The sequence below is a fragment of the Pipistrellus hanaki genome (genome assembly GCF_964339955.1).
Source record: "Pipistrellus hanaki genome assembly, chromosome: 19".
Taxonomy (NCBI): domain Eukaryota; kingdom Metazoa; phylum Chordata; class Mammalia; order Chiroptera; family Vespertilionidae; genus Pipistrellus; species Pipistrellus hanaki.
Genome location: NC_140521.1, coordinates 624,214 through 640,170, shown reverse-complemented (window position 1 = coordinate 640,170; position 15,957 = coordinate 624,214). Strand labels below are relative to the sequence as shown.

Sequence of the window (15,957 nt, the reverse complement as noted above, 5' to 3'; positions counted from 1 at the left end):
CCCCGAGGCTCCTGAGAACCCTCAGGCCCGGCCCCGCGGGGGGCGGGGGGGACCCCAGATCTTTCTGAGCCGCCTGTGGGAGACCGGGAGGGAGCGGCCCGGGACAATCCGCGTCTGCACGCCTCGCTGGGCGGACTCTGTTGCCAATTACAGCCGCCGCGGGGGGCGCGCGGCCACTTAATCTTCTGCCAGAGACACAGCCCCCCTCTGCCCCCCGCTCCCGCCCCCCCCCCGACACGGCCCCCCTCTGCCCCCCGCTCCCGCCCCCCCAACACGGCCCCCCTCTGCCCCCCGCACCCCCCGACACGGCCCCCCCTCTGCCCCGGACACCGCCCCCCGACACCGCCCCCTGACACCGACCCCCCCCACATCTCTTCCCCCCGCCCCCCGACATGGCGGGGGCGGGGGGGGGGGCGGCTGTGAGGCAAAGAGGCTCCGATGTTCCCGATGTTCCCGTCATTCCTCTCCCGCTGCTCCTGCCCGCTGGGCGGTCAGCGAGGAGCGGCCAGACCGGCCCGCTCCCACCGGCCGCTCCGCTCCCACCCGCCGCCCCGTTGGGCCGCAGCCTGAGCCGCTCCTGGGGGGCCAGGGGGCGGGGCGGGGGGTGAGGACGTGGTTATTTTCTTTTTGTAGTTTATTTTTCTTTTTGTTTATTTCTAATTTGTTTTATTTCTCCTTCTTTGTTGGTGGTTTTTTTCTTTTTTTCTTTTTTTATGTGTGTGTTCCTTTTATCTTTCTTTTTAAAACATAAGAACAGCCAAGGGTTTTTATAAAGTCAAAATTATATGCAAAGTAATCTTCTTTTAAAAACGCAGTTTTTTCCTGGCGGACGTGGCCCCGCGCCTAAGCCTGGGAACCCGGAGGTCAGGGTTCGATGCCGGGTCGGGGCACAGGCCCCGGGTGTGGGCTCCATCCCCAGTGGAGGCAGCCGGCCCAGGATTCCCTCTCATCTTTGATGTTTCTCTCTCCCTCTCCCTTCCTCTCGGAAATCAGTAAAAATATATTTTTTAAAGTGAAGGATGTTCCGCGGAGCTCACGGCCTCCCCGGCTGGCCCTCCGCGCACCGGGAGCCGCGGGCGGGGAGGGACCGGGACAGGAAGCCAGTCTGGGCTCCGGTCTGGCCCCGGGGCACCGGGTCGGAGCGGGAGCCCCGTGTGCTGGTCCCCAAAGGGCCTGGCTGCCTCTCGGGGCGCTGGGCGGTGGAGGGGACTCTGGGGGAGAAAGGGGGGCGGGTCTGAACAAAATACCCCAGGAGCAGCCCCGGGAGCAGAGGCTGAGCACAGGGGCCCGGCACCCGGGGATCCGCGGTCACCACCGATCCTGCGCGTCTCCGCGGTCATTGGCTCTCAGTGGCCGGGACCGGGCAGCACCCCGTAAACACCCCCGGAGCTGCCCCGCCCTGCCCGGAGGCCCCAGAGCCCGGTCCCCGGGGACCCCTCTCCGCGCACCCCGCGTGGAAACGTGCCGCCCGCTGGACGGCCTCGGACAGGTCAGGACCTGCTGGGAGGCCCATCGGCCTCCGGGGCTGGTGACGCCGCGGGCGGGGATCCGGGGAAGAACGAGGAGCAAAGGGCCGGGCAGCCCCGGGGGAGCGGCCTCCAGCAGGCCAGGCCCCGCCCCCGCCAGTCCCGCGCGGGGGCTCCGTCTTCCCGTCTGTGAAATGGGCACCACAGCAGCTGTTAGTGAACCCAGCTGGCACGGCTCAGAGTCTGAGCGTCAGCCTAGGAACCAGGAGGTCAGGGTTCGATTCCCGGTCAGGGCACAGGCCCTGGTTGTGGGCTCGATCCCCAGTGTGGGGCGTGCAGGAGGCAGCGGGTCCATGATTCTCTCTCATCACGGATGTTTCTCTCTCTCTCTCTCTCTCTCTCTCTCTCTCTCTCTCTCTCTCTCCCCCTTCCTTCCTCTTTGAGATCGATAAAAATATATTAATTTTTTTAAAAATTTGCTTGTGTTTTAGAAGTTCCCTCCCTCACAACCTACCCATCATCCAACTCTGATCCTCTCTCCCCCTGCAAAGGAGCAGTTTTATCAGCCCGGACTCTAACCCGAAACATGTGCTCCAGGGAATATCGCACCCCATCCCTTCTCCCAATCCTTCCTCCCCCTCCTTTCCTCCCCCCTCCCCCTCCCCCTCCCCTCCTTACCCCCTCCCCTTCTTACCCCCTCCACTCCTCCCCCTCCCCTTTCCCCCTCCCCTCCTCCCCCCTCCTCACCCCCTTCCCTCCTCCCCCCTCCCTTCCTCACTCCTCTCCCCTCCCATCCTCGTCCCCTTTCCCCCTCCCCTCCCCCCTCCCCCCCGCGGTGCTCCCTCCCATTCCTCACCCCCTTCCCTCCTCCCCCATTCCTTCCTCATCCCCCCCCTCCCGCCCCCCCCCCCCCGTGTCTGGGCGCATCCCGACTGACAGAGATTAATGCGCAGCTCCCACATGTGTTTCCTGTTCCCGCGTGTGTGTCTGTGTGTGCGTGTGTATATGTGTGCGTGTGTGTGCGCGTGTGTGTGCATGTGTGTGTATGTATATGTGTGCGTGTGTGTGTGTGTCTGTGTGTGATGCCAGGGCCGGCCACAGACCCTGTGAGTTTGGGTGCGGTGGGCCCCGGTGGGGACGGTCGCTGGAGGGAGGACGGAGGGCGCGGGGGGCGCGGGGGGGAGGGGGTAAGAGAGGAAGCAGATGTGACTGGAGGTGGGCCGCCTGCAGCCGGGAAGGAAGCAGGAAGCCGCTCTTCCTCGGACGGGTCGCCCTCAGGGGGTCAGGGTCCGCCGGGAGCGGAGGCGGAGGGATGGGAGCTGCCGGGCCGAGCCGCCAGGCGTGTGGCCTCCTGGTGAGGCCGCCGGAGCCGGAGACAGAGACCGTGACCCCGCTCACAGGCCGGGCTGAGGGCCCCCCCCCCCCCCCGACCAGGGTCCCGCTGGGTGGCCGCCCCGATGCACCCGCAGGAAGGACGGCCGTCCCCAGGGCCACCCGGACGAGGGTCCGGACCGGAGACCTGCTCCAGGGACGGGGAGGCCCGGGAGAGGGCTTCCGGCCTCACAGGGCCCCAGCCCCCCACCCCATCCAGGGTCCCGGACCCTCCGCCTCCTGCAGGTCCGGACACGGAGACTCTGGGGCCCCCGCGAGGGGAGAACCCCAGGAAATCCCCTGGCCCCGTTCCCCGGCTTCCCTTTGATTCTCACTTTTCCTGTTTTTTCCCCCCAAAGTTCCTTCATCGCGGGTTTCAGAAGCGCCTTCCCCGCGGCTCACACAACAGGTTCTGGCAAAAACCAGTCTCACTCCCCATGGGCCCGGGTGTGTGTGTGTGTGTGTGTGTGTGTGTCAGAGCGGCCCGGAGCCCCGGAGCCCCGCCCCCCGCCCCCACCCCGTGCAGCGGGGGGGGGGGGGGGGGCGGGGGTGGAAGATTCCAGCTCCGTTTTCACATCACAAGGCGGGACCTGCCCTCGGCCGCCTTGGGGCGCTGGGTGGGGGGGCGCCGGGTGTGGGCCCTTCAGCCATCTGCCTTTTACTTTATTATTATTATATTTATTTTTTCTTCTTTTTAATTTTTTTATTAAATTGTTATCTGTGTACATATTTTACCATTGCCCCCCTCCCATACATACCCACCCTCCCCAGAGTTTGCCTTTTACTTTTTTAATTGATTTCAGAGAGAGGCAGGGAGAGGGGGAGAGAGAGAGACAGAAACACCCATGAGGAGAGAGAACCACGGACCGGCTGCCTCCTGCACGCCCCCAACTGGGGATGGAGCCCACAACCCGGGCCTGTGCCCTGACGGGGAATCGAACCCTGACCGCCTGGTTTGTAGGTGGACGCTCAACCACGGAGCCATGCCGGCTGGATGTGTTCCTGGCCGGTTAGAGCTGTGTGTCTGTGTGTGTGTGTGTGTGTGTGTGTGTGTGTGTCTGTGTGTGTGTCTGTGTGTGTGTCTGTGTGTCTGAGACCGTGTCCCCCAAACCCCCCACACACACACACAGACACGTGCTCATCTGTTCACACACAGGTGCACCCGATCACAGACACGCACGTGCGCCTGGGTTAAGGGTTAACGGTCTGGAGGCAGCCCTGACGGTGTGGCTCAGTGGACAGAGCATCGGCCTGCGGACTCAAGGGTCCCAGGTTCGATTCCGGTCAAGGGCTTGGTTGCGGGCACATCCCCAGTGGGGGGTGTGCAGGAGGCAGCTGATGGATGTTTCTCTCTCATCAATGTTTCTAACTCTCTCTCCCTTTCCCTCTCTGTAAAAAATCAATAAAATATATTTTTTAAAATGGAGTCAGAAGGCAAGACCAGGGGGTGCTGGGCACACGGGGGCCCCCGACCGAGCCGAGGGTTTCACACACACACACACCCCACACACCACACACACACACACACACACACACACACACACCACACACACACACCACACACACACACACACACACCACACACACACACCCCACACCCCCTACACACACACACACCACACACACACCCCCACACACACACACCACACACACACCCCCACACACACACACACACCACACACACACACACACCACACACACACACACACACCACACACACCCCACACACCACACACACACACACACACACACCACACACACACCCCACACACCACACACACACACACACACACCACACACACACACACACCACACACACACACACACACACCACACACACACACACCACACACCACACACACACACCACACACACCACACACACACACACACACACACACACCACACACACACACACACACCACACACACACCCCACACACCACACACACACACACACACACACACACACACACCACTCACACACCCCACACACCACACACACACACACACACACACACACCACACACACACACACACACACCCCACACACACACACACATACCCAGGGGATCCAGCCGAGCGGAGGGCTCGCCTTCAGGGGAGTCGCCAGGCAGTGAGGTCCGTGTGGCTAGGGACTGGCCAACGCATCCTGGAACCATGGTTTAGCGAGTCCCACCCGCCCTGCCCACACCCACCCACGGGCACCCACTCACCCGGGCCCGGCACCCGTCACTCCTGCCCCCATGGGGGGCCGCTCACCCCCGGGAGCCACAGGCAGGTCCCTCAGGGGCCCCCGCTGGCCACGCCCGCCGCCAGGGAGAAGGAGGTGAGGAAGGTGGTGAGAGACAGCTTCCCCAGAGGAGGCCTGGCCCTCAGCCTGGAGCCCGGGGGCGTGGCTCCCAGGTGGAGCGCTGACCTACGAACCCCGAGGTCAGGGTTCAATTCCGGTCAGGGCACAGGCCGGGTTGTGGGCTCCATCCCAGGTGTGGGGCCTGCAGGAGGCAGCCGGTCCTCGATTCTCTCTCCTCATGGATGTTTCTCTCTCTCTCCCTTCCTGAGATCAATATAAATATATATTTTTTAAAGTGGACCACAGCTGGGGCTCAGAGCCCAGGCTCCGCCCCCTCCTCTCCCCACCCGTCCGGAACGACCACCTCACCCTCCAGGTCAGACACCACAGGCCCCAGGACCAAACGCACCCCCCCCACCCCCACCCCGCACCCCTCCCCTGGGACGGCAGCCCTCGGGGGCTGGGAGGGTGAGTCACGGCTGCACGGCCAGCCCACATGCTTGGGGCTAATTCGTTGGCAGCAGCTTCAAAGGGGACGGGGTCCAAGTGTTCTCCTCTTTAAGAAAATAAATCGCAAAACACATCCCAGTGAGAAGGAACGCCGCGTTCTGTTTGCTAGAATGGGGGGGGGGGGTGTCACGGGGGCCCTCATACATCCCCTGGCCTCCCAGAATGCCCGGCGCAGAGCAGCCGCTCCACAAGTGTTTGCTGGCCGGGCTGGGGGCTCAGGGGCTGAGCGCCGGCCTATGACCCAGGAGGTCAGGGGTCGATTCCCGGTCAGGGCACAGGCCCTGGTTGCGGGTTCCATCCCCAGAGGGGGGCGTGCAGGAGGCAGCTGGTCCGTGATTCTCTCTCATCACGGATGTTTCTCTCTCCCCCTCTCCCTTCCTCTCTGACATCAATAAAGGCACGTTTAATAACAATAAAGGCAGAACACACGGAACACACGTGTGTCTGCAGCCGCTGGGTGTGGGGCGTCGCCCTGGCAGCCCTGAGGTGCGGGCACATTCTGGGTGCTGCACTGCGGGGTGGCTCTCCCCGAAGCTGGGGGCGGGCAGGGAGCAGCTGGCCGGGGTGTCCCCCCTCCTCCCTCCCCTCCCCCTCCCCCATCAGAGCGGCCTTGACCTCCAGGGAGCTAGTGGCTGAGGAGGGACAGGGACAGAGCAGAGGGGCCCGCCCTGCGCACAGCAGCGCCTGGAGCCCATGGGCACACCCGCTGGGATCAGCCGGGACTGGCCCGGGTGCCCGCCCGCTGCCCGGGGCGCTGCAGGGGGGGGGGGGTGCTCCTGGATGAGTCAGCCGCTCCAGGTGCTCCTGGCATCCCTGTGGGACCCGGGCCCCCAGCTCAGAGGCCGGGCGGCTGCCTGGACCGGGGCCCAGAGGGCTGGGGTTTGGGGGGCGGGGAGGGGGCGCTGGGGGGGGACCCGTGGGGGGAGGGCCGGATGGGGTGGGCCTGGCTGCGGGTCTTCACGGAGCAGGCAAGGGCGTGGCAGAGCATCACTTGGCCTTGAACCAGCAGGTGGGGGGTCAAATGCCCTCACCACCCCCCCACACTCGCCCCCTTGCATGGGGGGCGGGGCGGAGGCCGGACTCCCACGGGGAGGCTGCCCCCAGCGGCCACGGAGGGCGCAGCACCCGGAGCGCTCCGGTGCGCGTGGCTTCCTTTGAAATCTTTTCTTGTTTTTTTTTTGTGTTTTTTTTTTAGTTTGAAATGATTTTATTTTCTTTGGTTTTTATGCTTTTCGGCTTCTGTAAAGTATGACTTACATAATGGCATCAGATCATCTCTGTTATCGGAACGTTTTACAGTTTTCAGATGCTTTTAAACGTTTGTTTTCTCTTACTATGTGTTATATTTTTCTTACCTTTCTAAAAAAAATTTCTTTATTGATGAAGGTGTTATTTTTTAATATGTTTTATTGATTTTTTACAGAGAAGAAGGGAAAGAGATAGAGAGCTAGGAACGTCGATGAGAGACATTGACCAGTTGCCTCTTGCACACCCCCCACCGGGGATGTGCCCGCAACCGATGTACATGCCCTTGACCAGAATCGAACCTGGGACCTTTCAGTCCGCAGACCGACGCTCTACCACTGAGCCAAACCGGTTTCGGCAATGAAGGTGTTATTAGATTATTCCCCTATTACCCCCCCCCATACCCCCCACTCATACCCTCACCCCTGTTGTCTGTGACCATTGGTTAGGCTTATATGCATGCACACAAGTCCTTTGGTTGATCTCTCCTTTGAAATCTTAATATATATATATAATTGATTTCAGAGAGGAAGGGAGAAGGAGAGAGAGAAACATCGATTATGAGAATCAGGATCAGCTGTCTCCTGCACTCCCCTACTGGGGATGTGCCTGAAATCAAGGTTCATGCCCTTGACTGGAATCGAGCCTGGGACCCTTCAGCCCTAAGGCCAACGCTCTATCCACTGAGCCACACCGGTTAGGCCAAACACTCAAGTTTGACCTCACACGAGGTGAGCTGTTTGGGATAGAAATGAAAACCACACACACACACAGTTTCACTTTTCTGGAATTCTGTCTTTATTGTTTTATCCATCTGATTCTTCTGGAAACAGCCGAGACAGCATCGAAGGCTGAAGGGCCTTTTCTCGGTCCGCCCCATCCCAGGTAAAGGGTCCATGTGTGTGCATGTGCGTGTGTGTGCCTCTCTGTATGTGTGTGCATGTGTGCGCGCGCGTACATGTGCATGTCTGTGTGCGCATATGTGCACGTACGTGTGTCTATGTGTGCGCGCGCATGTGTGTGCACGTGCATGTACATGTGTACGTGTGTGTCTGGGAGCAGGAGCAGCTCGGCCTTCCTATGTTCTAAACAGATAAAGCCTCTGTCACGCGGCCAGGCCCCAGGCTTTGTGCCTCCCCCTCCTTTTCGGGGGGCGGGGGTGAGGGCGGGGTTTGTTGTCGGTGCCGCCGGAGGGAGATGAAAAGCAGCGCCTGGCGCTGTGACCGAGGGGCGCCGGCGGGCGGGCGGCGGGGAAAGGCTAACGGCGGCGGTTAATCTAATTTGGGGGGGCGGCGGGGGCGTCGTTGCTGGAGTGTGGGAAGCGGCCGGGCAGCGGGGCGCCGTCTCCCGGAGGACCCAGGGCCGGGCCTTGAAAGGGGATTAGAGAGCGGCTCGGATTTGCAATTCACACGCCGGCCCCCCGCGGGCTCGGCGGCTCAAACCCGGTCCCGGCCGGCGGCCTCACCCCGCGGCCTGCGGGGCGGGGCGGGGGCGGGGGGGGGGGCTCCGCTCGGCCATCTGATGCCGCGGCGCTTTGTGTCCCCCAAACCCTCCCCCCATCTCCCCACACACACCCCTGCCCGCACTCCCTCCCCTCCCCCCGGCCCCGCTCCCGCCCGGTCTGAGCTGCAGGGAAAACTTAGGACCGGGTCCACGGGCACGGCTCCCCCGTGGCGGCTCCACGGCCACGGCCGGGTGTTTGCGGGGGAGTGTGGGGGCGGGAAGGCAGGCCTCCTATTGGGGAGTAGAATTCTCCAGGCTTTTTTCTTTTTCTTTTTAATCTGACCCTAAGTTTCTGCAGAAACGCCGCCCAGGGTGGCTCCGGGGCCGCGGGAATGCTGGCTCAGAGGCCCGCCGGGCCCAGGAGCCGCATCCCGGTTCCCATCGACGACGTTAGCGATGTCAGCCCCCCCCCCCCCCAGCACACCCGGGGGCTCCCCAAAGCACGGCTGTGGCCGAACCCCTTTTGTCTCAAACGTCCCCCGCCGTCCCGTCCCGAGGCCTCTGATCAGCCTCCCGGCCCCGCCCCGCGCTGGCTCCGGCCCGAGCCTGTGGCGGGCGGAGGCCGAGGGTCCCGTCTCCCCCCCTCCCACGGGGCCGGACGGGCTGAACCGGCCTCTCTCTTAACGCGTCGGGGCGGGCTGCTCTGGTCTCGGTTCCGAAACCCTCCGCGGCGGTTCCGGCCTGGACCGCGGCGCCCGGGGAGAGAGAGTCACGCCTCCGGTTCCCGCCGACCTCAGGTCCCCGTGGCCGGAGGGGAGGGACCTGGGGCCTCTCCCTCCAGCCTCCTCCAGCCAAAATAGAACGTTTAGACCTTCAGCGTCCCTCCCGGCGCCGGAGAGAGTCCCCGGCACTTTTCTGAGAAAACAATTCCAAGAACTTGAAGGGAGCGGATGTGTGAGTGCAGGATTTTCCAGGAGGTAGATAGGTATTTGTATATTTTTATTAGGTGGTGTGTGTGTGTGGGGGGGGCAGAGGGCAGGGCAGAAAGCACCCCTCGCCCCGCGTGTCCCTGGAAATCGTGTGTCATCACCGAGTCCCCCGCTCGGCGGCGGCAAGGGGCCGAGGTCTCCATTCGCTCAGGGCCCGCTATTCCCACGGCGGCCCCCGAACGCGCCCGCGCCCCTTTCATCCGCGGTTAAATATGTAAATAAACGGCCGAGTCATTCTTCAAAGGAGACAAAGGAAGAAAGGGCTGGGGGGGAGCGGCGCGGAGCCTCCGGAGTCTCCATAACATGTGCCGGAGGGGGCCGGCGGGCAGCCTGGGCGCAGCGGGGGGCGGCCGGCTCCGAGCCGAGCAGCCCCCGCCCCCGCCCCCAACACCCCCCCCCCCACACACACACACACATACACCCGGGAAATAACGAAAATAAAACGTCTTTTCAGCCGGAGCCACCAAAGGCCCCTTCCGTCCCTCGGACCCGCGGCGGCCGGTCCGGTCCTCTCTCTGGAACCCGGTCCGTCTGCGGGTCTCCCGCTCGCTGGGCCGAGCGCCCGGCTCTTTCCCACACACTCCCCCTCCCCTTTTTTTTTCTGAAAACGAGAGAAGAAAGCGGCCTGAAGTGGCCATCGCTAACATAACGGTCTGAGCGCGGCTGGATTGGAGCGACAGAGAGAGATCACTGAGCAGCCCTCCCCCCGCTCACACCCGCCCGGCCCGCCGCTCCCCTCGCCCTGCACGTGGGTTTACCCGACGGTTTCTGAGAACACGGAAACAGAAGAGAAAATGGGGGGGGGACGATGAAGGACTTTGTGAGGGGCAGCTGATGCCCCGGAGCCGCTTTCACTCCGGGTTTGGGGAGAACGCCCCGGACTCACACGCGCCAGAGAGGGAAGCGAGGCAGGGCCTGAGGGAGGAGGGCGGGTCTCACTCCGGAGGCCCAGCGAGGGGACGGGGGCTCTGGCTGCAATGGGGAGCGGTCCCACTCCCTCCTCACCTCCCTCCTCCACACACACCCCACATCCCACGTCCAGGGACCACATGCCTGTTCCTTCTGGGAGCCTGGCGGTTCCCAGGCCCAGCCTCCGCCTAAGTGTTTGCTGGGAGGGAGGGAGGGAGGGAGGGAAGAGTGGATGGATGAATGAATGGAAGGACAGATGAAAGAATGGATGGGTGGAGAGATGGATGATGGATGGACAATGGATAGATGGAAAAAAGGAAAGGCAGATAGAAGGATGGATGATGGATGCATGATGGATGGATGGATGGATGGTGGATGGATGGATGGATGAATGGATGGATGATGGGTGGATGATGGATAAATGATGGATGGATGGATGGATGAGTGATGGATGGATGGATGGATGAGTGATGGATGGCTGATGGACAGGTGATGGATGGATGGTTGATGGATGATGGATGGAGGGATGGATGGATGGGTGATGGATAGAAGGAAGGAAGAAAGGAAGGAAGGGTGGATGAGTGGATATAAGGTCTCTGGAGTTTCTCAAAGACCTAAAACCCTCCGGTTTGTTTGAAATAAAAGCCAGTCAATCCTGATCAGCCTTCTCTGAGGCAGTGCCCTTCGCCACCGCGGGTGGCAGCTTCCGGGAGGGAGGAGTGCCAGGCGGTGGCTTCTCCTTGGGAGGCGGGTTCTTAGGGGTACCTGGCCTCTCTCTGGGGCTCAGCCCCGACCCCAGGGGTGTCTACCCCTCTCTCCACGGCCACCTGCGGGTGGGAGGAGGGAGAGAGATCCCAGGAGCTCAAGGCCTGCTTCTCTGCCCTCGCCTCCCACCCTGAGGCCCTCCAGGGCCCCTGCGGATGAGACCCGGGTGAGACCCGGGAGTCTGAGAAGAGCCGGCCGAGATCTGGCTTCAGGGCCTCTGACAGGAGGGGGGCCCCAACCCGGGCCTGTGATTGACGGGCTGACATCTCTCAGCAGGGGAGGCAGGGTGTGCGCGTCCTGTGCGGAGTGGGGCGGGGGGTGGGCTGGCCCCAGGGCGCCGGGCGGGCTGAGGCCTCCGTCTGGGGCGCTCGCTCCACTTTCTAGGAGACTCGAGCGGTGTGGGCACCTCCCGGGGCGTCGGGGACCCTGGCACCCGCTGTCTCAGCCTCCTCCCGCCTCCCTCCCCCCCTAGTCCCCGTCACCGACCGGTCCGTAGCCAAGGAGGGTGCAGCCGGACTCACCCCTCGCCCCATCTAAATGATTCCGATCATCAATAACCCACTAGCCCCGGCTGGCGCGAGGCCCCTCAAGGCCGCGCGGGGCGGGGGGGACCCCCAGGATTCAAGCCCAGCCCCTGCTTCCCGGGAAATGGGGAGGGGGGACGTCGGAGCCCAGGAGCCGCCCTGCCCCTCCCCCGCCTCCTTCCGGGCGCAGACCTCGCCGGAGCGGCCCTAAAAGTCCGGATCCCTGGCCCCTCCCCCCGCCCCCCTGCCGGGGCGCTTCCCTTTGAAATTTCAAAGGCCCGGCCTCCAGGGCCGCCAGCGCGCAGGCCCGGCGACTGCCCGCCTGGGGACGGCGGCGGGTTTCTGGCCCCTTTACGGCCGCGGCTGTAAAAGCCAATCCCCCTCCGCCCGGGACCCGCCGGGACAGCGGGGAGGACGCGCCCCCCGCCCCCGCCGCGGGCCCGCCCCTCCTCCGCCGGCCCGGCTCCCAGCCCCGGCAACCCGGGGCCCTCGGGGTTCTCCGGGAAACGGGGCGCACGCAGGCGGGAGAAGGCGCGGGAGAGGGAGAAGGCGCGGCCGGAGGACAGACGGAGGCGCCCGGCGGGGTGTCGGGGCCGGGCAGGGGGAGGAGGAGGGGAGAGAGACAGCGCTGCGCCCCGCGGGGCCCGGAGCGGGAGCCCAGGGGCCGCCCCGCTTTCTCATGCAAAGCAGCGGCGGGGGCGGGGCGGGGCGCGCTCGGGGGCGGGGCTGCCGGCGCCCGGCTCTCCCCTCCGCCTCCCCCAGTCCTCTCACCCGGGACCAGCCTCCGAGCAGCTGCGGGCCGGGCCGGGACGAGGCCGGCGCGGGTGGTGGAGGAGGAGGAGCCCGGCCACCGAGCGCCCCGCCGCCCGCCGCTCCAGACGCGCCCCCGCCCGCTCGCGCCCAGAAGCCGCCAAAGTTTGCCGCCCGGACCCGCCGCCCGGGCCCCCTCGCTTCCCGGGATTGTCCGCCAGCTTCGCTCCTCGGCTCCGCGGCCCCGTCTCCTCGGCGGGGGGCCCCCGGCCGCCGGGCGCGCGGGGAGCAGGGCCGCAGGCCGGGCGGGCATGGGCGGGGGCCCGGGCCGGGCCGCGGAGCCGCCCCCAGCCCGACCTCCCCGGGCCTCGGAGCAGCGGCTCTGAGGACAGCGGACCCGCCCGCCGGCCCGGGGGGCCCCCTCCCCGCCCCCCCCCCGCGTCCTCGCCGCCGGCCCCCGGCCCCATGGCGCCGCGCCCCGGGCCCGGGCCCCGCCTGTGGCTGGCGCTGCAGCTGCTCGGGGCCTGCGCCGCCCTCCGCGCCCTGGACCCGGCGCGGCCCGGCGAGGACGGGCACTGCCAGCCCATCGAGATCCCGCTGTGCCGCGGCATCGGCTACAACCTGACGCGCCTGCCCAACCTGCTGGGCCACGCGGCGCAGCGCGAGGCGGCGCTGCGGCTGCACGAGCTGGCGCCGCTGGTGGAGCTGGGCTGCCACGCGCACCTGCGCTTCGTGCTGTGCTCGCTGTTCGCGCCCATGTGCGCCGAGCAGGTGTCGGCGCCCATCCCCGCCTGCAGGCCCATGTGCGAGGCGGCGCGGCGCCGCTGCGCGCCGGTGCTGGAGCGCTTCCGCTTCCGCTGGCCGGACGCGCTGGACTGCGGGCGGCTGCCCACCAAGAACGACCCCAACTTCCTGTGCATGGAGGCGCCGGGCGACGGATCGGACGAGCCTGGGGCGGGGGCGCGCGGGGGCTCCGGCCCGTTCCCGCCGCCGGTCCGCCCTCCGCAGCCGCGTCCCCCCGCGGGAGACGCCCCCGAGGAGGAGCCGCCGCCCCAGGAAGCCGGGGTCCCCGCCCCCGGGCGCCCCGCCGCCTGCGCCAACCCCGGCAAGTTCCTCCGCGTGGGCCGGGGCGCGGCGTGCGCCCCGCGGTGCGCGCCCGGCGTGGACGTGCTGTGGAGCCGCGAGGACAAGCGCGTGGCCGCCGTGTGGCTGGCCGTGTGGGCCGCGCTGTGCTTCGCGTCCAGCGCCTTCACGGCGCTCACCTTCCTGGCGGACCCCGCGCGCTTCCGCTACCCGGAGCGGCCCATCGCCTTCCTGGCCGTGTGCTCCGGCGCGTCCTCGCTCGGCTACCTGGCGCGCCTGCTGGCGGGCGCCGAGAGCATCGCGTGCGGCCGCGACGGCGGCGGGCGGCGCTTCGTGGTGCAGGCGGGGCCCGAGGGCGCGGGCTGCGCGCTGGTCTTCCTGGCGCTCTACTACTTCGGCATGGCGGGCGCGGCCTGGTGGGTGGTGCTGACGCTCGCCTGGTTCCTGGCGGCCGGCCGGCAGTGGGGCCGCGAGGCCATCGAAGCGCTGAGCGGCTACTTCCACCTGGCGGCCTGGGCCGTGCCCGCCGCGCAGGCCGGGCTGGCGCTGGCGCTGCGGCGCGTGGCGGGCGACGAGCTCACGGGCGTGTGCTACGTGGGCGGCCTGGACGCGCCGGCGCTCACGGGGCTGGTGCTGGCGCCGCTGGGCTGCTGCCTGGCGCTGGGCACGGCCTTCCTGCTGTGGGGCTTCGCCGCGCTCTTCCGCATCCGCCGCGCCGTGCGCTCGGGCGGCGGCAGCACGCGCAAGCTGGAGCGGCTGATGGCGCGCATCGGGCTGTTCGCGCTGCTGCACACGCTGCCGGCGGCCGGCGTGCTCGGCTGCCTCCTGTACGAGCGGCGGCACGCGGAGCGCTGGCGGGCGCTGGCGGCGCAGCGCGCCTGCCGCCTGGACGCGCGCACGCGGCGGCCGGACTGCCGGCTGGCCGCCTCCATCCCCGCGCTGGAGGTCTTCCTGCTCAAGACGGCCATGGGGCTGCTGGCCGGCGTCACCAGCGGCGTGTGGGTGTGGACGGCCAAGACGCTGCGCTCCTGGCGCGGCGTGTGCGGCCGCCGCCTGCGCGGGCCGGGCCGCGGGAAGCCGCCCGCGCAGGCCCTCGCCCTCGCCCACGGCGGCGCCCACGGCCACGGCCACGGCACCGGGATCTACAAAAAGGCGCAGCAGCACCCCCAGAAGGCGCACCCCGGGAAGTGCGAGCTCCCCGCGCAGCCGCCCGCCTGCGTGTGAACCGGCCTGGGAAAAAGACAGAAAAGAAAGAAACAGAAAACCGGGAACTTTCCCCACCGGAGACAGACGGTGGCTGGCGAAGCCAAACTTGTTGGTGCTTTTTTTCTTGGGGGGTTGGTTGGTTGGTGGTGTGTTGTTTTTTTAAATAAAAGTTTAAAAAGTCATCATCATAATAAATTATTTTGGGGGGGGGGGGGTTGGTTTCTAAATATATTTTTGTTGGTTCCAGAGAGGAAGGGGGAAGGAGAGAGAAACATCCAGGAGAGAGAATCACCGGCTGGCTGCCTCCTGCACGCCCCCTGCTGGGGATGGAGCCGGAAACCAGGGCCTGTTGCACCTGGACCGGGAATCGAACCCGGGACCTCGTGGTTTGGAGGTGGACGCTCCACCGCTGCGCCCTGCCAGGGGTGGGAGTGGGGATGAACCGCGTTTACCCTGAGACCCAGGAGGGGCTGCGGACCCCGAACGTGGAGGCTGGGGACGGGGGAGGGGGCGGGTTTTTTTGCCGGGAAGCGGGGGGCGGTCCCCCAGGGAAGTGGCCTCGCTAATTTGAGGAGCGGATTCAGCCGCCCCCACCCGGGAGGAAACTGTTGTTTAGAAGCCTCGGTAAACACACATCTGTGAGCGTTTGCTTTGGCGGCGCTCGCCTTAGACAAACCGGGCGGAGAGGGCGTGTTTGCAAATGGAAGGGCCTCTGGGGGGCGGCTGGGCTGGGGGGGGGGAGGGGAGGGCAGGAGGGCGGCCACCTCTGTGCCCACCGGAAGAGAGGAAGCCCGGCCCAGCCACCCCGTGGAGGGGCATCTGGGTCCCTTACCACAGGCCCGGGTGTCTGCCCCACACACACCGTCTCTCCCCCCTGCCCCACAGAAACTGCCCCCACACCTCGCCTCGGTCCGGGCACATTTTCCTCCCCTTCCCCTCACAGGCCGGTGCTGTGGGAAAGACCACAAACACCTCCCCCCACAGGGCCAGGGCCCAGCCTCAGATGCCCGCCCAGGTTACACTTGTGGCTTCTTCCTGGAAACCAAGGCCCCTGCCCGGCTCCCGCCCGGTTGTGGGAGGGCGGGCTGGGGGTGGAGGCGGGTGTGGGAGGGCGGGCTGGGGGTGGAGGCGGGTGTGGGAGGGCGGGCTGGGGGAGAAGGCGGGTGTGGGAGGGAGGGCTGGGGGTGGAGGCGGGTGTGGGAGGGAGGGCTGGGGGTGGAGGCCGGTGTGGGAGGGAGGGCTGGGGGTGGAGGCGGGTGTGGGAGGGCGGGCTGGGGGTGGAGGCGGGTGTGGGAGGGCGGGCTGGGGGTGGAGGCGGGTGTGGGAGGGCGGGCTGGGGGAGGAGGCGGGTGTGGGAGGGAGGGCGGGCTGGGGGAGGAGGCGGGTGTGGGAGGGCGGGCTGGGG

General features: G+C 66.1%; 1 protein-coding gene across 1 annotated transcript; it reads left to right on the top strand.

Moving 5' to 3' along the window:
• Window positions 1-12,638: 12,638 nt before the first annotated feature.
• FZD10 (frizzled class receptor 10) lies at window positions 12,639-14,677 on the top strand. Its single transcript, XM_084867432.1, has one exon. It carries the CDS (start codon window positions 12,729-12,731, stop codon window positions 14,568-14,570), a length of 1,842 nt encoding a protein of 613 aa, XP_084723558.1. The 5' UTR covers window positions 12,639-12,728; the 3' UTR covers window positions 14,571-14,677.
• Window positions 14,678-15,957: the final 1,280 nt, after the last annotated feature.

Bases quoted from the DNA above. Each gene is read 5' to 3' on its own strand.
- FZD10 (XM_084867432.1), top strand. From the start codon at position 12,729: ATGGCGCCGCGCCCCGGGCCCGGGCCCCGCCTGTGGCTGGCGCTGCAG.